This window comes from Cupressus sempervirens, chromosome 9 (assembly GCF_028749045.1).
Source record: "Cupressus sempervirens isolate cs-2001-9-10 chromosome 9, ASM2874904v1, whole genome shotgun sequence".
Classification (NCBI taxonomy): domain Eukaryota; kingdom Viridiplantae; phylum Streptophyta; class Pinopsida; order Cupressales; family Cupressaceae; genus Cupressus; species Cupressus sempervirens.
The window spans coordinates 144,493,516-144,518,891 of record NC_143126.1 but is presented as its reverse complement, the minus strand read 5'-3'; the positions used below and the strand labels follow the sequence as shown (position 1 = coordinate 144,518,891).

The following is a 25,376-nucleotide window of genomic DNA, read 5'->3' as shown; positions in this document are numbered from 1 at the left end:
TCATGCATTCACGAACATGGCGTAAGACATCATGCTTGAGACCCTTCCAAGAGAATCTCCCACGTACCACCTTATAGGGCTTAGCATAACCCGAATGTCCTATTGTAGGAGTATCATGGTAAGCATGCAAAACATGCTCCTTCAATTGTGATTCAAGAAAAAGGTAGACCGTGCCCTTGTATTAGATGACATCATCCACTACACTATATCCGTCATCTTCTGTCAACCCATCTATGATCTCACAAGCATGCTGATTTTTTGAATACTCAACTAAAAGTTGAGCCTTCCAATCTGCCGAAATCTCGATCAATGAACATAGGGCACCAAGTGATGGCTTCCTAGAAAGTGCATCAGCAACAGTATTATTCTTCCCCTTGATGAACTCTATGTCAAAATCATACGCCTGTACCTTGCTAACCCACTTTTGTTTCCTATCATTAAGCTCTGTCTGATCAAGTTAATATTTCAGCCTTTATGGTCCGTCCTCACCACAAATTTGTTGCCAACAAAATACTATCTGAATTTGGCTAATGCATGCATGTTAGCCCCTATGCCTTCACTTGAAGTATCACACTCGAGTACAAATGGCTACGAGAAAGTGCTCATAAACTCCTCGAGTCTCTCAAAGACTCACTGCGTCGACTTTGTCCATCTGAAGGCTTGCTTCTTTGTGAGATCTGCTAAAGATGCTGCTAACTGAGAGAATCCCCTTACAAACCTCCTATAATAGGCACATTAACCAAGGAACCCATGCAACTCAGTAATCTTCCTGGGGAGGGCCAATCGTGAATCGCCTAAACCTTCTCCTCATGCACTTTCACTCCCTCTACACCGATCACGTGACCCAAGTATAAAATATCTCTAAGTCCAAATTCACATTTGAACAACTTAGCAAATAAAGATTGACTCTCCATGATGCTAAGCACCTCCTCAATGTGTTTGAGATGATCCTCCTATGTCCAATTGTAAATCAATGTCATCAAAAAATACCATAATTAATTTCCTCGACTACTTGTTGAAGATTTGGTTTATACGGGACTAGAAGGTGGCAAGTGCATTAGTAAGGCCAAAAGGCATCAACAAAAATTCATAGTGCCCATAGTGACAACAGAAAGCAGTCTTGTGCATGTCCTCATCCTGCACACAAATCTGATGATAGCCTGAACAGAGATCAATCTTCGAGAAGTAGATAGCTCCATGTAACTCATCTAACAACTCATCAATGCGTGGAATGAGGTATCTATTCTTGATTTTTTATTGTTCAAGGCCTTGTAATCAATACACATTCGCAAAGTCCCATCCTTCTTCTTAACAAGCACCACAGAAGAAGCAAAAGGGCTAGAGCTAGGGCGAATGAATCCCATATCTAGTAACTCATGGATGGTCCTTTCAATTTCATCCTTGTATGCTTCTAGCATGATGATATCGAGTAGTAATCACGGGCTTAGCCCCATCTTCCATCTCTATCCCATGCTCGAAACCTCTTTTAGGAGGTACACTAGAAGTTATGTCACCAAAGACATGACCATGCTAGTCCATCACTGACTATATGTCTACATGAAAGGCCCTGCCATCCTGAGGTGTAGGTATTTTGGACTTCACAAAACAACGTGTAGCCCAAAGTAGGTCATCATGACGAATGATAGTCTCCATCCTGTAGGAAGTTGCCTCCTTAGGACCACCGTTTGAAGCCGTCGTCAAGATAGTCTTCTTCCTTCTAGAAAGAAACTCCATCTACATGCAATGGTGGTCAATGACGTATCACCCAATACCCTGTAACCACTACATGCCCAAAACTACATCATAATCCTCCAACAGTAGCACATAAAAATCATTTTTCCAAGTATAGTCCCCCATCTAGATGCTAAGCCAAGGAATCCTCCGAGTATAGCTCAAAACAACACCATCTGCAACCTTCACTCCAAAACCAACAAACTCCTCGGGCTGGAACCCACACCTATCAACTAGCTTCCGATCAATAAAATTGTGCATGGCACTTGTATCTACTAAGCTCATAACCCGTTGGCCTCTCAATGTACCTTTCAAACAAAAGGCATAAAATCTAGGATAATTGGAGAGAGTAGCCATATTCACTTTAGTTGACGACAAAGGCTCCGGAATGTCTAGCTCTAACTATGGGTGTTCTTGCTCAACCTCCTCCGGACTATCCTCAGTATTAGTATCAGGTATCTCCTCATCGCCTATCTCAAATGTCACCTCTACAAATGAACCTTGCCTTTACCAAGGCAAGGTGTCCAGGCTCCCATAGCTCCTTACAAAAGAAGCATAGTTTCTTCCTCAGTTCATTCCTCGTCTCCTAGTCCATCTTGGGTGGTCTAGAAGGCAGTCCCCCTCTGCCTTGGGAAGTGTTGGCCTTTTGGGGAGGCCGAGAATCCCTAAAAGGTTTCTTATCTACCTGATAAGGACTAGGAGGGGTGTCTAGTCTAAATGTAACATCAATGGCCTCCTTAAGGATGGCTAGCCTGAATGCTTGTACCAGTCCCTTCAACATGTCCTACAAACCCTCTATGAACAACATCATACAACAACTATGAGACATGTCCAGAACCATGACTGCAATACACTGGAACTCATTCACAAAAGACTCCACATTCCCTATCTGCCTAATATGTGCCAAATCCCAATAGCAAAGTTCTGTGTCTTTACAATCAAACCTAGCAATGAGCCGCTCAATGAATTCAGCATAGGAGTGAACCATGGCGTGATCCTGGGTGACCAATCCTTGGTGCCACCAATCATAGGCAACCCTGTCTTAATGCAAAACCGCAAACTGTATAGCCTCTCTCTCAGGCATAGGTCTCAATGATAAATAGATATCTAGTTTGTACACCCAAGCTCATACACTCGTATCACCCATGCAATCATAGGTAGCCAGTGTGATCTTCCCAGTGGCTCTACTAAGGTCCTTGTTCTGCTATGGTCTATAGTCCCTATCTCCTCTGAACCTGGTGTTATCCCTACATTGTGCACAATACTATGGAAAAGGAAAAATATCCCTAACCTCTAAGGGTAGGGCTCTCCACTCAATTGTAGCTGCCATGATTGGATCTTGGAATCCAACCTCAAGTGGCTCCATGAAATATCCCAAATGGATATTTTCTCTACTAATTCTATTTTTTTAATTATATAAATTATATTTTCCTGTAGATTTTTCTTTGATCTTATAGAGCTAGACAGAAGTTGCAGAAGAAGGTTGTTTCTTTTTGTATTTTTTCAGAATATAGGTATTACAATGAATAAATAATAGTAATTGATAAAATAGAAGTGATAGAAATCATATGCAGCAATACATAATATACTGGAAATGATTCTAAAACCGTACCAGTAGAGTTTGATTTATTTCAGAATAGTACCAATATAGATGTACTTCAAACAAGGTTGACGCCAACTGAAGATGGGAACCAGCTACAACCAAACAAGTTCAAATGATAGAGCCCAAGCTGCTGCAATACAACAACTTTAGTCTGCTGCAAATAAACACTCCAGAATTCCTCCTACAAGCTACTATAAGGAAAAGTCAGGCTAAACCAAAGTGGTCGCCTTCCCTATAAATCCACTGCCTACAAAGTGCGACTGCAATACTAGAAATTGATCCATTGCCATGATCAAACTGTATGCACAAGAACCTTCAAATCTAATCTTGTTGAGGGCTACATCCCAACAAATCTTCTCTCAACACTAGGGTTTGCGTCCTAGGCGAGGAATGCTTTTCCAGAGCAATGACATCCAAAATAGGTTGACAAAATGATAAAGATACTCACCTTTAGATTACCATCTCCTTATATCCCCTCTCCAAGGAAAATCAAACGCTAAAAGAACCCTAAAGTGGAATTTCATTTGGACTTTATAATATAACATTATTTCCCCAATAAAGGCGTCCAAATAGAAAGAAAGCATTACTTTATTAATGACAAATAGCTCCAAGCATCAAATAAGTCCAAGCAAGTGATAATCAAATAGTAGAGACTGAGCTCTTTTCAACGAGCTATCACACATAGGCAAGTCAATCCAAATGGAGCCAAAAAACTCCTTATTACTCCAAAATGGCTAAACACTTAGCCTTATTTAATTATTAAAATGCTAACTTAGCAAAATATTTAAATATATTGATATATTTCCCAAGTAGCCAAGGAATAACCCAAACACCTCCAAAACATGAAACTGAGTTTGTCACCTGCCTGTGACTGATGCCAGACAACTTGGACCAAATGGCATTCTCACCCTCAAATCTAGGGATACTCTTAAAAAATAGGAAACACACCCAAATCTCCTAAAATTGAGATCAGGGGTAATCTCATAGAACCTCAACTCTGGAAAACGTCACCACCTCCTAAAAGGTAGGAATCTCCTCCTACAATTAAGGAATTGCTTCCTAAAATCAAGGAACTACTCTCAACTGATCTACTACTGCCTGTAATACCAAATCTGAATGCTAAAAACCCTAACTGAGTCCTTGATCACAACTGCCAACCTATGAGACTCCATAATAGGCTAACTCTCATGTCACTGCTGGACAGAGCTAAAGAGGGGACATGACACTCTATATGTGCCGGCTACTCAACTTACCCAAATTGAGACAATAATGGTCTATCCAAAGCAAGAATACGTGGACGTTCCTGCCTATGGTAATGAAGGGAGTTCTTTGTTGAGACATGAGATCGATGACTACAATGGCTTCCCGTAACGGAAACTGACTTGTTCCTTCCCTGTCTTTACTATCTACCTCCACGCCTATCCAATTCCATCTGCTCCAGGGTATTCTGTAATTTGTCCTATCTTTGGGCTATCCTGGGCTGCGAAAACAATTAGAGTTCTCATGAACTCTCTCTCCTCTGCCTCTGTAGGCATGTCGTCACCAGTAGCACCTTGTGCCTCACCCATAGTTGATGTCTTTGCATCTCTAGCGGCCTCTGCTCGCCACTGGCTTCTCTTGTGCTCATAAAACTTGTGTATTTCTCCACTAGGATGCATAGAAGATAGATAAAAATAGATGCCAAATGTTGAAATGAATTATCAAACCCTTTTCTGTAACCTATTGTGATAATTTCATTGAAACCCTACAGGCCAATAGGATTCAAGCTCTGATACCACTAAAAGATTCCAAAAGGATCCTTTCACTGAACTTTTGAAAATTTTAATCAAAATAATAGATTTTCCTGTGCTTTCCTTGTGGTCTTAGAGAATTAGACAAAAGTTGCGAAAAGGTTGTTTCTTCTTTTTTGTATTTTCCAGATATAAGTAAAACAATAATTAACAACAGCAGCAAACAATATAATATTCAGTTAACCAAAATAGCTACAAATCGTACCAGGCAAGATATGTAATCAGTATGCCAGCAAAGGTGTTTACAAACAAGGAATAAAGACACGAGCTACAAGAATGGACCAGCCATGCACCAAAAGGGTAGAGATGGCTAACGTAAGCCAACGAACAAATCACGTGCTAGCTGAAAGGCAGTTGTACAGCTGCTATAGTCAAGCCAAGGCAACAAGAAGATCCCAACATGCCAAACAAGACCCTCAACGTACAATGCACAAGCACCCCCAAACATTGAGCTTAACAATCTTTGCCAATTGCTAAAACAATACTATAGAATGCTATTGAAACCATCTATTAAGGTTTGTGTCCCAATAGCCAAGCTCTAGGGTTTGCATCCCAGTCCTCTAGAATCACTCCTCAAAGCAAAATTGCAAATACCAAGAATGAAGATATAAAAGATAATGAGAGAATGTGCTAACATCTCCTTTTATCTCCCTCTCAAAGTCAATCAAACCCTAAAGGGAGAATATGCCTTTCGCTTTATTATAAAATGGCATCTTCTCAATTAAAAGGCCTTTATGTATAGGAAAGACACCCCTTTTCTCAAATAACATAACTCTAGGTGCCCAAAGGTCTCCGGCAATGAAATAAGTTATAATAATTCAAGATCTTTCCAACGAGCTATAACACATAGGCCTGCTTGACCAGATGAAGCCAAAATCCCCTTATTACTCCAATTAGCTATATAAATAGCTTTATTTTAGTTTATTTGAACCCAAACCTAGGAAATATTAAAAATATTTCATTTTATTCAACTAGAAAGCCAAACCAACCAAATAATTAGTGAATGGGTCCTGTCACCTGTCTGTGACTCATGCTAAGCAATGTGGGCCAACCGACAGTCCCATCCCTAAAAACTAGGAATGCTCCTAGAAACTAGTGAAGATACCCTATCACCCTGAAACTAAAACCATATATTGGTCACGAGGAACCTCAAATCTCATCATTGCCACAACCTCCTAAATTTTACGAATATCCCTAAAATTAAGAAACTGCTCCGACTGGCTCTCAAACTGACTGTAGAACCAACTCTGGTCACTAAGTATCCAGTATGAGTCTTTATCCACCACTACTAGCCTACGAGACTCCAATAATAGGCCAACTCTCATGACTCTGCTAGTGAGACTAGAGAGGGGACATGACATGATGGAGAAGCTGGTGTCAACCAAATCAAGTCTTGGAATGGAAGAAATTTTGCATTTCTCCATCCCAAAATTGGGAGTGTCTAAGAGATGATGAATTATGCATTGAGAAGGTTGAAGGGGCACTTCTCACTCCCTTTGTGTGGCAGTTTGTTGAACATCAGCATTATGGAAGCTTCAAACAAGCTCGGGTGGGGTGTTATCTTCTTAAATTGTTAATTATGGCACATGTGTATGATGAGGATCTCAAAGCAAAGAAAGCAATGGTTAATTGGAGCCCTGCAGATGAGGAGTAATTGATATAAACTTGCAAAACAGGGCCCAAAACCCTCAAATGCGCAAAGAAGATGAAGGATGGCTAATGTGGAAGGTGAATGCATACATGGACGAAAGAATTTGTGGGATTATGCCACAAGCCCTAAAAGATGAAAGGTAAGATGGGTGATTCCCTCACGTTGTTTCTTATAGAAGCAAGATGACTTTAGTGGTTCCTTTGTTTTTGTGTTTATAAAAACAGAACAATAGTTAAATTTGATGAAATGTTCTTGAATGGGGAAGAAGGTTATGTATGGTCTCTTAAATTTCTCAAAAGTATTATCGTTCTTCTGGTGAATTTTGATGTGGTGTATGGAAAAACAAGGTGTGAAAAACAATTGGTTTTCCAATGGGCCAACCCCGGTTTTTTGTTTTTTTTTTTTTTGAAGGCGAAGTAAGGAGCAGAAATTATGGTAAAAATGCCTTCAGAGGTAAAGGATTTGCAGATGTTTTTGATGTAACACAGAGTCCCAAGTCAAACCAAACATTTTTTGGTAAATACTGATTGGGGAGGTCAAGTTTCAATTTTACTGAAAGCTTATGGTTTATGAGAAGGCACTAGGAAGTGCTTGGAACACATCTTCATGCAAATGGATGAGATCGGTCTTGTTTTGGTTTCGGGGTTGTTTGTAAATGCAGCTGCTTGTACTTTGAAATTATGTTTAATGTGGGGTGGAGTTTTGAATACGTTTCAGTTATGTAATCTGAAAAAGTAATCCTTGAAAAGTTGAATTCAAGGTGACGCATTGTAATCTCCTTTTGGTTACTAATAAAATCTATAAAAAATATTACCGATAACTACAACCTTTTTAAATAAAGTCCACTTAACTTATCAAATATATGCACAATGATTATTTTTTATTAAAGTATAATAATAATTACAATGTTATAACTCCATTATTAATCATTATTTTTCAATTTTGACTGAGCCTAAGAGGTAACCTTGTATCCATTGTACATCCAACTAAAAATAGTAAGCTTCTATCTTTGTCAACCACTGACCTGCTAAAATTAGCAAATTCCTAAAACCTTGATCAACAAAGATGCCAAGTGGTCATCACTACAACTGAGGCTAGTCCAGGTGCCCCACCAAATATAAAACTGCTAGATAGATGACTTACTATAAACAATAATTCCCTCAATCTGAGCCAACTAACTTAGGCATCAATCACTGTGCATACCAAGAGCCTAGGTGCACCTATCAAATATAGCAATCCTCAACAATGACATACTATAAATAGTAAGTCTCTGAATAGCTGCTCCAAACAACGATACTAAATCTGAACACTACCACCAACCTGTTTAGGTGCCCGGCTAAAGATAAAAACCATAACTTACCCAAAATAGACATTGTAAATAGTGTGCCAATTTGACTCGAATGAAGAGCAATCTTGAACATCCCAAACCACTTGAGTAGTAACCGGCCTCTAACTCTACCAACTAGACCCTGTAAACAACTCCATTTGCCTATGAGGCTCAAGAAATGGGCTAGTCCTCTAAAAGATGACATTAACAAAAAAGGGGACAATGCACTATATATAACTGAAAACTAAGATAAATTTGGAAGTTTCATGTGATGTCCCAAACTAGAATTTTGGCACCTTAACAAATTGTCAATAACAATGCATAAATCCCAAAACTTTCTAATTATCGAGTTTCAAAAACAGAAGGGATCACAACATACGGTAACTAAAATCAATTCAAATATATATGCCACTATCAAGCCACACAGCTAATGATCCATACAAAAGCAATTACAAATTTGATAGGAATATGTTATATCCCCAATTTAGGCAAGTCTACGCAGTTGATGGAGTTAGCTCATCATAGCAACCCTCGTGAGCTGACAAGGTGTTTTGGGGGTCTCAATTGTGGACTTACTATTTTTAGTAAGTCTATTTTCGGCAATTGCTATTTTTGGCAATGCAGTGGGTGGCTTCAGCAGTTGGTCGACACCTGCAATTAATACAGTAATAAATTGCATGAACTCTTATTTATCTATTAATCATTGAGTTGCATTATTATAATAATGACTTCAAGAGATATTTCTAAAAAGCGTGTTGGAAAGTTTCTAGTGTTGAGTTCTTCTGGGAAACTTCCACAACTTATGAAGTGGAGTTTTTTAGGAAACTTTGGCCAATGAAAGGTTATAAATGAAAGCTCACTTCATTGGGAAAAGCATGCTTGAAAATATATTTGCTTATTGTGCCTTTGTGGCTTTTTCCTAAGTTCTAAATTGTGAGCCCTTGCTGAAGTATAAGGGTCTCTGAGTTTTTTGATGTTTGAAGTCTCTGCTGAGGTATAGTGGCTTCACTGGTCAAATCTCCTAACTGTCATTATCTGTGTCTGGGAGATTGGCGTTATAATTCTGATTTATAATTCTGAGAATAGGAAAATGTGCTGAAGTAAACATTTCTTGAATTCTCTAGTTGTAACTACTATGGTTAAGGAGATTATTATACTGAAGAAGGTTGATTGTAATTTTTTGTCAACAAAGTAATTGAAGTGGAACTCGATTGAGGGTTTGGTGATTGTTGTTTGCAATTCTGAAACAACATGAGGATTAGTAACGCCTAGTGAACTGTAACACATTGGACGCCAACTTATTCGAGCTGGGCAGGGTTAATTTGATCGCTTTGAGGTTGGAGGACCTTTATCACAACCATAGCACACAGAATACATTACTGCGTTCTAATTGGGCATCCTGTGATTTCATTTGGAGGCCTGGCGTCATTGTTATACTACCTGCGTTCAGCAATTCGAATGATATAATCAATTCCAGATTTGTGAGGATGAGTTCCCTAGCTTGCGTTGGAATGCAAAGGTGGTAAGTGCATTGTAAAGAAGTTGTGTTCATCTTCAAATCAGCGTTTCATATATTCTAGAAATTCCTCAAATTCAAATACTGGTGCAAGGGATATGCAGCAAATCAGATTCCATTATTTATAAAAATATTAGAGCACAGCTCATACTATTTTGTCAATTCAAACTTAGTCTTTCCTTTTATCAATAAATCTTTGGGTAATTTTGGAATAGTATATTTAGCTTTAGCATTTTCCTAGCCATTCCAAAGATTATTAATTTGCAAGAATTTATAGGGCAGAAACATGTATAAAATTGGCATTCATCTAATGTCTTATGAGCATTGAATGCATTGAATTTGAAACTCTATATTCTGTAATATCTAGGAAGCCTGCCAAGTGTTTGATTAAATGTCAAACTTCTAACTAGTAGAGGAAATCAATGTTATAACTGTTGTCGGTAAAATTGTAAATCAGCCGACGAGGCCCTTTGGAAAGGTTCTTGTTATGTAGCTAACGGGCCCTTCGGTAATTGTCATGTAGCCGATAGACCCCTTCGGAAAGTATATATACACCCTTCAAGATCATTGTATGAATCATCATGGTAAGCATAATGTAATGTCTTTGGCATATGCGAATAATAAAAGGAGTATTGTTGTTACATGTTCTTGTTCATTGTCTGTATGCATTAATTCATTTACCCCATACAGTAAACATTTGGTGCCGTTGCCTGATGGACCTGGAACGAAGGTAGAGGAACGAAGACTAATGCTGAATCAGTTGAACAAAAATAAGAACAAGTTCAAGGAAAAAGATGAAATACACACAGCACAAGGGAATTTAATTTTGGCACAACAGGCCGAACGCAGACGAAGGTTTCAACAGCTTGCCAACGGACACCGAAGCACTGAGGAATTGCTGGAAGACTTGACAATGATTGGATTTGGTGGAAGAAGCGAGGGAGGAATTTCTTAACCTGCATACGCCGAGGGAAGAGAATCCAAACAGAAAGGGATTAACTCGCACGGCTCAGAGTGTCGAGGGAGCACAAGCGTGAAGTGAACTCTTCATCTGAGATACACTTCCGAAATGGACAGCTTCGCTTGACAAAAATCCTTCTTCACCAAACAGCACGACTGTCGGAAATAAAATGACTCGAGTGTGCAAAACAGTGCGGCTGGGCAAAACAGCACAGGTACACAACAAGTACCTCCAACTTGAATAGTAATGACTGGACCAAAGGAAAAATTGCCAAAGTTTGATGGTGATGGAACGACTGATCCAATTAGACACTATAAGACATGAAATGATCTGGACGGTGAATGGCCTAATCGATACAAACGGATGGGTGCGACAATTTCCAGAAACCCTAAGGGGTGTAGCAATTGATTGGTTTGTTGATACAAATCCCCAAAAATTAACCAATTGGGCAGACGTTAAAAAGGAATTTACCACCGAATTTCAACTACTGCACGACAACAATGAGATCGTAGCAAAGATATACAACACAAAGCAAGGAAAAAATGAAAGAGTTCGAGTATTTGCCAGAAAATTAAAAGACTTAATAAACAAGATGGAAAGGAAGCCGGCAAATGGGTTGCAAAAGAGATGGTTCATCGAAGGACTACGCCCGAAGTTACAGAAGAAAATGAAGATTGTGCTACCATCGTCATACAGTGAAGCATACAATCGAGTGATGAACTTAGAAAGTGAGCAGAAAACAAAAAAGAAGAGTAGTTCATTCGATTCAGATGACAATGTGCCTTCGGAAGAAGAGAGCAGCGATGACGAAAAGGGCAGCAAGAAGGTCTGAGCTCTCCAGAAGGATATGATCCGAATGATGAAAGAATTTAAGAACATGCAGAAAGAGACGAAGGGAAACAACCTATGGTGCACAGAATGTAAGACAGAAGGTCACATGAAGGGATCCTATCCAAAGAACCAATTTTGCGAGATCTGCCAGATCATGGGACATTCACAAAAGAATGCCCCTTCAATATGAAAACAAGAGGACCTCAACAAGTACTCCTGACCCAAGAGGCTTCCATGTCAGGAGGCAATGGAAACACCAATAATGAGGGTGCCACGTCGGGAGGATACAGAAATAATAGACGAGGGAAAAACAGCAACAACAATGCCAACAATAATAATGGAAGCTGCAGCAGGATTCAGCACGATGCAGCCGCCCTGAGGTACAATGTCGAGCATGCAATTTGTGGGGCCACTTTGCCCGAGACTATACAACGGAAAACACACCGAAGTTGTTATGCAGATTGTGCGGTCCTGGAGATCATGAAGATGCCAAGTGCCCGAAATCAGGAGTGAATCTGATCACCATCGGGACGAACGAAGAGGAGTTTCTGGCAATCACACGGAAGCAAGCAAAACTGTACCCTGACCCAACAGAGGAAAAGAAGAGATTAGAGGAAGCATGAGCGGAAATTGAGAAGGCGACGCAGGCGGACAAAGCACCCTTAAAGGACACTACTGGCACCTCAACAAGAAACTGCACAGAACAGAACATCATACGACAAATATTACAAACCGAAGTGCCAGTCAAGATAAATGATCTGTTGCTCACAATGCCTCAACTCTGATCAGCACTCACAAACATCGCTCCAGCTGCTAAATTATCAGGAGAACAAGGGAGAAGGAAAGTGGAGCATGTGTAGAGGACCTAATGCTGCTAGCCCTCACATCTAAACAACATCCGGTGGTCGTCAAGATGGGAATTCCGGGAACTGTTCTACCAGAAAATTGTGGACGGAGGGTCTGATGTGAATGTGTTACCAAAGGATACTTGGAAGAAGTTGGGACAGCCGACATTGTGGCCACCTACATTCTGGTTGCTAACAGCAGACCAACATGGCATTAAACCTCTTCGCGTCCTGATGGCACAACCAATGACGATTGGAACACAGCCATGCCTACTCAACTTCCTGGTCATCCCGCTGAAACAAAGAGGATACGACCCCATTCTAGGCCGCAGATGGCTCGTGCAAGCAAATGTCAAGCATGACTAGAAGAAAAATACATCATCACTAGAAAGCAAAGGGCGGAAATTCATTATTGACCTGCAAATGCAAATGGTGGACGAGGAAGCTCTCTCATTTAATTCCGAAGACGAGGATGTAGGAAAGCAACGAATGGAACCAAATCCGGAAGTCCTATGATTGGAAGGCGGATCGATAGACGATGATTTGGATTTAGTGAACGGATTATTTCATGGGCAGATGGAGGATTACGAGCTATTCCAAAGTTGCAACATGCTCATGATAGAGGAAGAGCACAACGGAGACGGATTTCCAAAAGAGTTCACAGAAATAAAAGAAAGGAACGCACCGCTAGATGAAACACTCGCACATGTATTCGATGAAGGGAAGCCAATCAAATATGACGAAGCCACAGTGCAAACCATGAATTTAGGAGATGAGGCGGAACCAAAAAACATATTGGTGGGGGATAACTGGAATTCAGTACTCAAGGCAACGGCATTTAAAATATTTTTGGAATATAAAGATGTATTCGCTTGGACAAATAAGGATCTCAAAGGAGTATCGCCAGAGTTGTGTTCACCGCATTCTGTTGGTCGAAGGTGCAGTCCCTGTACAAAAGCGACCTTACAAGATGAACAAGAACTATGCGGCACGGGTTACAAAAGAAATCAACAGGATGCTAGAGGCCAGTATTATTTTCAAGGTTCAGACAAGTGAATGGGTGTCGCCCATAGTAATATCACGGAGGAAGGATAACACCCAGATCCGGATATGTGTCGATTTCAGATACCTCAATGCAGCAACAATCAAGGATCCCTTCCCTATACCATTCATAGATAGCATATTAGAGGAGGTAACCAGACATGAAATTTACTCATTTATGGACAGGTTCTCAGGATACAATCAAATTTGCATAGCAGAAGAGGATAAGCTTAAAACAACATTTGTGGTAGGAGGGGTGTATGCATACAACCGAATGTCGTTTGACCTGTGCAATGCGCCAGCTATATTCCAGCGTATCATACTGCACATATTCGACAAGATGTCTGTTGGTAACTTCAAGGCGTTCTTGGATGATTGGTCTATATTCAGCACCGAGGACAAACATCTGACGTCGTTGGGTGAATGCATGGAGAGATATCGGAGGGTACTACTAGCTTTAAATCCAAAAAAATGTCAGTTCATGGTTCCATGGGGAAAATTGTTGGGACATATAGTTTGCAAGGAAGGATTGAAAACAGATCCAAACAAAGTCAGGGTGATACTGGAAATGCAACTATCCACGAATGTAACGGAGGTGAAATCTTTACTCGGACATAGGCTATTACAAAAGGTTCATCAAAAACTTCGCCAAAGTATCATACCTGCTAGACAAATTAACATGCAAAGGAAGAATTGTTCAGATGGGAGAAAGAACAGGATGAATCATTTGAAAGGTCGAAGGTAAGCTTGGCCACAACACCTATCTTGGCATATCCGGATTGGAACAAGGAATTTCATGTTCACATCGATGCATCCAACTATGCAATAGACGCAACCTTGGCATAGACAAGTAACCACGGACTTGATCAACCAGTGCACTTCGCCAATTGACTACTATCTAAGGCAAAGAAAAATTACATTACAACAGAACGGGAAGCATTAGGCATGGTTTATGCAGTACAGAAGTTCTGACACTATTTACTGGCAACACCATTCGTGTTCTATGTTGACCATCAGGATCTATTGTACCTGGTAAATAAACCTATCATCCAAGAAAGAATCAGCCGATGGTTACTTTTGCTGCAGGAGTTTACTTTCAAGATCATCATATGGCCTGGGAAGAAACATGTCAGCGCAGACCATCTGTCGCGTCTCAAAACAGGAGAACCGGCAGATGCAGTGAACGACGATTTCACTAATGCACAGTTATTTCAGATTGCAGTACTGCCAAAATGGTACACGAGCATTGGAGAGTACCGTTTGACAAGATAGTTTTTGAGTGACATGCCACCAAATGAGAGAAGGAAGTTGGTGTTGAGGAGCCGAACGATTCAATTGATCAATAGATTACTGTACAAGATGGGACCTGATCACATCTTGCAACGGTGTGTGTTCGAGGAAATACCAAGGGTGTTGAAGGAAGCACATGAGGGTCCGGCAAGAGGGCATATGGGACCTAATACTATAGTGCAGAAAATATTGCTGGTAGGACTGTGGTGGCCAACAGTGTACAACGACACGTGTGAATGGGTCGTCAGGTGTGACACTTGTCAAAGGGTCGAGAAGCTGCTAAAAAGAGACTTCATGTCGCTTAACCCCTTGCATGCACGAAACTCTTTGAAAGATGGGGATTGGACTTCATTGAACCTCTGAAAGCGAGCAAAACTAGAAGGTGTCGATACATTGTAGTAGCGACAAAGTATCTAACCAAGTGGGTGGAGGCACGTGCACTACCACATAACACGGCAGTAAACATAGTGAGATTTATCTATGAGCAAATAATTACCAGGTACAGAATTCCACTACAGTTAACAAGTGATGGGGGAGGACACTTCGTCAACCATGTTATCCGACTACTCACTACTGAATTTAAGATCTATCATTCATTGTCGAGCCCATACTATTCGAGAGCCAACGGACAAGCGGAAGCCATGAACAAGATCCTGGTAGCAATCATCTACAAGTCATGTGCAGTGGAAGGTGAAGACTAGGAGGAAAAACTACCCTCTGCCCTTTGGGCATACTGCACGGTGTACAAGGTGACAATGGGACACACATTGTTTCAATTGATGTTCGGACAAGAGGCAGTGATACCAACAGAATTCATGATACCGAGCCTAAGGATCGCACTAGAAAATAAGTTAGGCGACATGGCAAGCTTGAGAGAAAATTTGCATAATCTGAACAAGCTTGAGGAGAAGCGGCTATTGGCACAATGGGCCATGGAGGTGACACAGAACAAGCGCAAAGCATGGCATGATAAACACCTAAAACTAAACAAGTTCCAACCGGGACAGTGGGTGTTGAAATATGATGGACGGAACAAAATCAAACCAGGCAAGTTTAAGGTCAAATGGATCGAGCCATACCAAATTCGAGAAGTAGGCGACAACAGAACAATAAAGTTGTGGACATTAGACGGACAAGAAATACCAAAGGCAGTGAATGGCTCAAAGCTCAATATGTACCATGCCAGAACGACCTCCTCCTCGGAGAAGGACGACAGTCAAAGGGAGAATTGATTTTTTTTTAAAAGAATTTTAAAAAAAAAAAAACAAAGAGAGAGGAGTCATCGTACGATTGTCATACGGTGATTTAAGTTGGGGTGGAAGGCACCGTATGGCCTTTTTAAGACTCATACGCATACGGACTTTAACAAAGAAACTTGCAACCTTTCAAAACACTATACGGTCAATTTAAAGGAAGGATACAACATACGGAAATCAAGGCAGGTAGGAAACTTAAAAAATTGTATAGTCACTAGTGTGCACCTAAGAGGCCCCATACAGAAATTTTAGTAGCTATACAATCTTTGTATAAGACCCACATACCCGTACAAATTTTGAAGGGGCACGGATTTTGAAGCTTAAACTCTATGTTTGGGCACCATATGGCAACTATAGTGCACCGTACGGAAATCTTGCAGCTGTATAAGACCCTCACACTCGTACGGAGAAGGCACTAATAATTTATTTTCTATGCCATACATGTCTACTCCTGCACCGTACGGCATTTGATAAGTCTTGCAGCCGTATGGAAATACACAACAGAGGTTGTTCTTGCTCACCATATGGACTTTTCAACAAAGTTTAAAATAATAACTTAACATTTTACAAGTTTCTTCTGATGCGTTTGTATGGCAATTTTATGAATGGACAGTTGATGCTTTCATGCAACAATCTTATGAAAGGACCATCGTACAACTTCTTCTAGTAGCCTTATATTTGTACGAACCCTGCAGTCAAGGAGCAACAAAAAATGTATATCAACATAGTGCAGTGTTGTCACCTGGCAGAGTAAGCAAAGATTGTCGTACGACGATTACAATTTATCTGTTGGGGTGAAGCAGACAAAGGAAGGAGTAACGATAGGGAGCAAGATAGAAATCTGTACGGAATAAAAAGGAGACATTTGCAAATTCACAAGGTATTCAAGGAGAGGCCATACGGCCAGCCAGATTTAGAGAAGTCTGAAATCTGTATCATTCGGCTATGCAAGTGAGGGATTGTTTAGCTTCATCCAAGGAAAGGGTCGTATGGATCCGTACACACTCCAGGGAAGGAAAAGAAATTGTGTAGAGAAACAACTGACCTCAGAATATATGGAGTCAGCAAGCAAGAGAAAATGGAAAAAGTAATTGGAAAAATCTACAGCTGAGAAGGGTAGGAAAATGACGACCGCAAGTAACCAAAATGAAGGCACTAGTAGAAGCAAGCAGAAACATAAGGCTCAAGCACCTGCAACCACTAAGATCACACCACAAAATATAGCATTTGAAGGATTGAGCAGAATGGACTGTAGAAAATGGTGGGAGGAAACTCCTGACGACCATGCAGTAAAAGCCAGCATCAAAAGGGCACAAGTGGAATGGGCAATTCAGATGCCTGTTTCTTGCATTCGAGATTACAAGGGTTTCCTGCGCGTCATGATTGAGACTTATAGCAAGGGCTCCCAGAAGAGCACATTTTGGTACTTGGGAAAAGCCCTGGTAGTTTCATTCAAAGCAGCGGATTTTACGCGGGTGTTTGGCATACCAGGGCCGCAGGGCAAGAAGGTTCAGCCTAAGAAGATTTTCAAGAAGGTAAAAATGTTTTTGATTAGACTGGTATGTGGAGACATGACTAAAGTGGAGCAGCAAGCTCTAGTTGAAACATCAAAAGGTAGGGGATTGAAGAAAACAAGCATTCAGGAGGGACCGTGGCGATGCCTAATGGGTTTAGTTAAGAGCAGACTTACGGGATCAAGTAGGGCATTTGATATCTCCTTTCCATAGGTTTCTATGATGAATGGCATAATGAATGGAAAGGTGTATGATTGGGCATCTGTGCTAGCTGAATGTATGCATGAATTTATGACTCTTCAGCATAAGACATTTTATATGCCACATTATGCCATAGGTCTCTTCCTCGATGCTACAACGCGGATGATTCCAGAAGACAGGTTGGAGGCGAAACCTGGACCATTAGCTCCCGGAGAACCTCCTATCATGCAGTGGAAACACTTAGACTCAGCCACTGGGCAAACGGGCCCTCCAAGACAAAAGAGACCCCAACTTGATATAGGAGGTGATAGGGACAGCGGACAGCAGGAGACATCTTTCGAAGAGAACAGTATGGGGGAAGAAGGGGAAGACGATGACGAAGAGGTTGAGATTGTCGCAGCCACTCCCTTATTATTTCCACGTCCTGCTATATCCACCACTTTCTATCTGGTCCCAGCAAGTCTGCACATGGCTCATATACAAGGGTTTGGACAGACACGGCAGCTGATAGTGATGACTGCAACACCCCAGCAAGCAGTTACAGTAGCAACACCCTGGCAGCATGGGGTAAGGCCTCCTCCGGTCTAGCCAACACTTGGGTTTGTCATGGGATTTGCGCGGGTGGCAACCCCTGTCAACCGAGAGCGTATGCCAGCTCCTGCTGCAGCACTTCTAGTGGAAGAAACCATGGCACCTGTCGAAGCACAACTAGCACTAGAATCTGTGGCACCTACAGTATAGAGTGTGCCGGAGGGGGGAGAAGAGACTGCTATGGAGGTACCCGACTTACCAATACCAAATATAGCAGAGAGCCAGAGTATGCCAGGTGTGCACTTGGATGTAGTAGGGTCAGATGCCATAGTTACAGTGGATGCAGCACTCTTGGCATCAGCTGAGCATGACAAGGAGAGTAGAGTAGAGAGGTTGAGTACGCAGTTCCACCGTACTCCAGTACATCGGATGGCCAGCATTTAGACACCTACACGGGATGAAATTCCAGAAGGAGATACTCAGCAAGAACAAGTAGCGGAGCCAATTCAGGATGAGGGACTGTCACATAATGTTGTTGAGTGTATGGAAAAAGCAATAGAGACGGCTATGGGTGTACAGCAAGAACATTCAGTAGCACAGGAGACAGAGATGAGAGAGGCATTTCTTGCTGATGTAGCAGCTCTAGCATCTCGGGCTCGCCAAGTGTTAGCTTTGACGGAGACTTAGGCATTGGGCTCAGTCATGAAGGAGTTGGAGAGTTATATCTTTTGTGAGATTGGGGTGCCCAGCCGCCTTTACTGTCTTCTTTGAAGAGCGGGGATGGCTGGGTGTGGAGACTACAGAGATGCGATAGGATTGGGCCATGACGAGAGATCCCAGTATGGAGAGCGGAGTAGAGGCTTTGATTCATGAGGTAGTGAAGATATACAAGAAGGCGTATTACACTCTTCGAAGGAGCCAAGCTGATCAAGTAGCAGCTGAGAGGGCTCAGGAGGAGTCAGCTACCAGGTTGGCCTCAGAGAGGGCAGCCTAGGAATCCAAGAGGGTGGCCTGAGACAAAGTCAGCTACAGAAGTTGGTAGCAGCAAAGGAACAGTTGGCAGCTGAAAAGGAGCAAGTGGCAATAGGAAAGGAGAAAGAGTTGGGGGAAATTGCAGACATGATGCAGCCAGCTCTAGAGCTTTAGATGGAGGTAGAAGCAAAACTAAAGGTTAGGAAAGAACAAGTCTACAAGCTACAGGCAGAGCTAAACGAGTTGAGAGCGTGGGCGGCCACTACGCTAGGGTCGCATCCCTCTATTTAGTATTTATGTATTGATGTACTTGGGTTATTTTGAGTTTTGTTGTATTGTCGTCCGAAGACAACTTTTTCTTTTGGGAGGATGATGTTGTCGATAAAATTGTAAATTAGCCGACGGGGCCCCTCAAGAAGGTTCTTGTTATGTAGCCGACAAGCCCTTTGGTAATTGTCATGTAGCCAATGGACCCCCTTTGGGAAGGTTCTTCGAAAAGTATATATACACCCTTCAAGATCATTGTAAGAATCATTATAGTAAGCATAGACAATAAAGGTTGTAGGGCTAGAGGGCAAGCTGGTTTTCGGGCTGATTATCAAACTATGGATCACATCTTCACCCTATGGGCTATTATTGAGGAGGCCAAACACAGATCGGAGAAGGCTTATTGTTGCTTTGTTAATTTTTGCAAAGCTTTTGATTCTGTTCCTAGGGTGGCTCTGTTTGAGAGACTTGGAGAGGTTGGTATTTCTGAGATGTTATGTACCACTATCATGAGACTGTATGAGACTGTGGTTGGCAGATTCAGAACTCCTGAGAGCACTTGGATCCAATCCATAGCACCATTTGGGTTAAGCAGGGATGTCCTCTCTCTCCTACTTTGTTTGGGTTATATATTGATGAGCTTGAGGACTTACTCTTGAAGACTTCAATCCCTGGGGATGGATGTTATCTTCATTTCTGATTTTCATGCTTCTTTTTGTTGATGATGTGGTTCTCCTTGCTTCCTCTCCAAACAAGTTACAGAGACTTCTTGATAGCTTGGCTTCATTTTGTGATCAGTGACAACTTGTGGTTAACTTAGGTAAGACTTGGGTCATGGTCTTTAATTGCTTAAAGACCTCTCATCTTCACTTCATTTTTCAAGGTCAAGAGATTGATATCACTTCATCCTAAACTTATCTAGGGTTTATGTTTTTCGGTCCGCATTTTAGTATGAGACCAGCTATTCAGCCCAAAGTTAATAAGGGTATGGGTTCTCTTACTTTGCTTGAGAAACAATGTTTCAAACATCACTTCCAGGATACCTTGTCCAAGCTATCTCTCTTAGACTCTCTTGTGTGGCCAACTATTTTGTATGGATCTATGGTTTGGGGCCCTTCTCTTCTTAGCTCAAATTGGGCCTCGATAGAGCGGGTTCAAACTTTGTTCTTGAGGCGCATCATCAAATATCACAGGTTCACTCCTCGCAATGTCATTTTGGCTGAGTTTGGTGCTCATCCTTTCAGTCTCGCGGGCATCTTTGATTTGGTTTGGTTACTCCATCGCCTTCGTGGATTTGTGGATAATGTTGGGGACCATGACCGATACTTCTATTTAGCTTATTGTTTCTCTATTTCTACTATGAATGCTAAGTCTGGTTCCCGTGCTCAATATTGATATGCACAAGCTTCTTCTTTGTTGGGTTCGATTGGGATTGACATTGATCATCTCCCCCCTTTTCAGTTCTCATTGGATGCCCCTGCTCATCTTCTCCCTTCTCGACAAGAGTTGAATGAGCACGTTCGACTTGACATCTATAGACGTTATATTGCCACTACCTGGGTTAACCCTTCTAGCGGGTTATGCCCGTAGATGTCCTTTAATGCGGAGCATTTTTTGGAGATTTTTGATGGGATTATTGTCCGTCTTAGCTAACTTTCTTGGTGGTGGTCTCATGCCCTACGGAGCTCCTTAGGTTCTTTCAGAGTTGGTTCTCACCATCTTCGGGCTCAGACTAATCATCATATTGATAGTGGGGAACGGATCTATATATTCTATACTTTAGGGGAGGTGGAGGCTGAGGCTCATTTCCTTTTTCGATGTCCTATATACTATGAGATCAGAGGGACATTTTTTTGTCTGTTCCGGGAATGCTTCTCTCTCTCTATGACTTTTTCAGCTATTATGATCAAAAATGTCTTGCACTTTATCTTCGTGAGGCCACTACGCTCCGTGATAGCACGATCCAGTCACTACTTCCACAACGGCACTCATCTACTCAGCTCATTACTGTCTTTTTTACACCATTATCTCCTTTGCGTGATGTGAAAAGGCCTTCTAGCTCTACTAGATCTACCGGGCTTTCTAGATGTGTTAGATCCCATTCCGGTTATTTGCACCAGTGACACTCCTCTACGAGTGGCCAAAGACAGTTCAATGCCTCTACACATCAACATGTGTATCATTCAGTTCGCCTAAGAATGACTCCTAGTCTCTCTTAGTGTTTTCGCTATCTCTCTCTCTCTCTCTATTTGTTGTTGTTGCTTTGGTTTTTGTCATTTAATTTCGGACACCTTTGTGTGTTCCTGCTGGTGTTTGCCTCTCTATTGTAATCTTTTAGTCCCATATACCTCTTTTGGTCTTTTGTTGGACATTAATATCATTATCTTATCTTGTCTTATTATAAACCGAAAATTGCAGAAGTGAAGGAGATTGTAAGGAGCTTGATGCAGGTTTTCTAAAGCTTAAATATTGTAACAAAGTGTTTTGCTTCGCAGTATTAATAAAGTGGTCCCAACATTGAGAACCCAACCCAGAGACCTAGAACTGACTGGACAAGCTTCAATACCAACATGCGTGTGTTCCATCTGTCTTTTGTTTTATCATTCTTCTCTCTCATATCTTACATTCTGAATATTTCAGTTTATATTCTTATTTTAAATTCCAATTTCTATACTTTAGTAGTTAGTTAATTTCATGAAATTTTGTAAAAGTGTACCTAATTGCAGTTTCAATGGTTAAAAAGCACGATCACGTAATTCTGCATGGATTGGGAAAATTCTGTTATTAGGATTAATTTAGTAAACCCCTAATTATGGATCAAAAAGGGTCTATCTTTTTATATAACATTACTTTTGGACCCTAGTCTTAGCAACACTTCAAACTTTTAAATAATAAAACACAAGTTTTCTATTACGAATATAACATAAAGTTGTATTTTGAACGGATTAAGTTAAAAACTTTACTTATTATATTATTTCTCTTGCAATGCCCAAATAGCCTATAGAAAATAAAATAATAGACTAAGACACTGATACATGACATTGTATGCAATATATGGGCAAGAAGAGAGAACTACAAAACATTTCCTCGCAGCCCCTTGTCCTTGATGCAGTATCCATTTTCAAGACACTGCTGATTATGGTCGAAACTGGAAACACATCCCTGGGTAACACCGATTTAATGTTCTAAAAATCATCTATTCTTCTATATCAAAAGACTAATAATTATTTTTCTGAAAGAATATACACACTTATTGGGCAAAGCCTTAAAGTTTAGTCTCTCTTGTGTTCATCAACTGTAATACATTGGCTTAATGATAACAATATGATAGGGATGGAGAAACCAACCTGCAGATTGCAACAGTAACTTTGAACGAGGTGTGAGCAATTAAATTAAGGTAAAATGAGCGATGCCAATCAACTTCCAATTCATTTTCACCAACCACTTTATCAAGCTGTCAAGCACAGGCTGTTACTATACTTCTAATGCCATGAAAAAATGCAATTTAAAGTAAGAAACAATTTTTGCATCTTTAAAAGACTGGGATTCAGACATACACAAAAGATCTTTTTCATATCTTTACATAAAGAATGAGAGGGACATGCTAAGATAACTTTAAAAGCAAATAATAGAAGATATTAACAGCAGAAATTAATTTAACAATATAAACACAAAGTTTTGCTATTAGAATGAAAGTGAAATATTTGACCAAATATCAGATTTAATGGTAAAAGAATGAAAATTATAATAACTATGAAAATTAAACAGAGAAACATAAAAGAGAAACTCCACAGGGTGTGAGAAATAAAAAATATAAACAAATCTTTCCAATTGTCAAGAAAGCAGAACAAATACCAAGTACTATATCATATTATTAAGTCATGTACTTACATATAGCCATTAGTTACAAGTAAAAGCATGTTATCCACAAATTCAAAGTCTCTCACACAAATATGCATCTATAAACATATAGCATAGTTATCTAAAAGTTAAAGCAATCAGTTGGGCTTGATATAAATGCAATGAAATCGGACTCAACAAGAAAGCATAATACCTTTCTACTTCTCTTTACTAATATTCAAAAGATGTCGCTTCCAAGGAACCCATTTCACACTTCTTTGCCTTGTATATGCTTTTAGAATATAAAAACCTCAAAGCTGACTACTTAGGCTAAGTATGACTAGACATATAACTTAGCTTTTCACTCAAGCTTAAAAAAATTAAATAAAGTGTAATGTGATTACCAGAAGAAATTTCAATTCAGAACACAAAAGCACAAATCTGTCACCAAATATGATCCTAAATGAATCCCTAAAAGCAACCAAAGGTTCCATTACTCAACTACGGTAATCAGAAACATAGAACAATAAAGATAAAACTGCCCATTAACTCCCTCGCAAGGATAGATATGATGATAGTATCATTCTATAATCTCCCATAGAGAAGATGTCATGTCCCCTCTTTTAGCTCAGTCTAGCAGAGACATGTGAGTCAGCTTATTATGGGGTCTTGTAGGCTGACAGGGTTGGATAGAGACCCAGTATGGCTATTCAGTGTTGGGGACTTGATGTTCTGGCAGTTATTGTTCAATTGGGAGACATTCCTTGTTTTTAGGAGGCAGTTCCTACTTTTTAGGAGGTATGATCTTGCCAAGGGTTGGGTCTCCATGAGATTACTCTTTGGGTTCAGTTTCAGAGGGATAGGGCTTGTTTCCTAAATTTTAGGAGCATCCCTAGATTTTAGGGAAGCAGAGACATGTGAGTCAGCTTATTATGGGGTCTTGTAGGCTGACAGGGTTGGATAGAGACCCAGTATGGCTATTCAGTGTTGGGGACTTGATGTTCTGGCAGTTATTGTTCAATTGGGAGACATTCCTTGTTTTTAGGAGGCAGTTCCTACTTTTTAGGAGGTATGATCTTGCCAAGGGTTGGGTCTCCATGAGATTACTCTTTGGGTTCAGTTTCAGAGGGATAGGGCTTGTTTCCTAAATTTTAGGAGCATCCCTAGATTTTAGGGAAGCAGAGACATGTGAGTCAGCTTATTATGGGGTCTTGTAGGCTGACGAGGTTGGATAGAGACCCAGTATGGCTATTCAGTGTTGGGGACTTGATGTTCTGGCAGTTATTGTTCAATTGGGAGACATTCCTTGTTTTTAGGAGGCAGTTCCTACTTTTTAGGAGGTATGATCTTGCCCAGGGTTGGGTCTCCATGAGATTACTCTTTGGGTTCAGTTTCAGAGGGATAGGGCTTGTTTCCTAAATTTTTGGAGCATCCCTAGATTTTAGGGATGAGACTACCAATGGATCCTTGATTTCCAACTTCAGTCACAGACAAGTGACAGGATGATTTTATGGTTTGTGGTGTCAGTTGGGCATTTTGTGGCTATTTGGGTTATATTTTTAATATTTCCTAAGTTAGAGTTTAATAATTAAATAAGGCTAAGCTATAGCCATTTTGGAGTAATAAGGGGTTTTGGCCTCATCTGGATTGCTTATCCCTTGGTGTAATAGCTCGTTGGAAAGGTCTTGAACTTTTCTAAATATTTCTTTTTTGACTCAGAGCATTTCGGTGAACAGATTTCTTTCTATTGGGAAAAAGGTCACTTTCTGGATACTTGAATACTTTAAAAATGAGAAATATATTATTTCATAACCCAACACCACATGGAGACACTTTTAGGGTTTGAGCTAAGTTTGGTGGGTTATAAGGAGATGAAGACAAAGTTCGAAGGTATTATTGACATATTACATTTTGGATTTGGGTTTTGGGCTCTAATTGAGCTTTCAGCATTTGGGACGCCAAACCCTCTTGCTTTGTCTATTTGGGACGTAGCCCCTAAAATAGTGGTTTGGATTCTTAGCATTTAGAAGCATCTTGGAGATTAAGGATTGTTTCTTCACGGGAACGCAGTATTGTGTTAGAGTTTTCACTAGGGTTTGGACATTTTATCCATGTGTGGGCACTTTGCAGCTGTACGACCGCGCCTGGCAGCCATATTCTTTCCCACGTGCAGCACTTGAAGAGCTGGAATCTGGTCGTAACTTCTTTC

At 40.6% G+C, this 25,376-nt stretch overlaps 1 protein-coding gene across 5 annotated transcripts in view; it reads right to left on the bottom strand.

Moving 5' to 3' along the window:
* Positions 1 to 25,376, bottom strand: part of CW7 — a 231,616-nt gene that overhangs the window by 116,402 nt on the left and 89,838 nt on the right. For all 5 annotated transcript variants that reach the window (XM_089799335.1, XM_089799334.1, XM_089799336.1 and 2 more), the window contains one exon: positions 22,675 to 22,781. In XM_089799335.1, the coding sequence (XP_089655461.1) occupies positions 22,675 to 22,781 (107 nt within the window). The remainder of the gene's footprint in view (positions 1 to 22,674; positions 22,782 to 25,376) is intronic.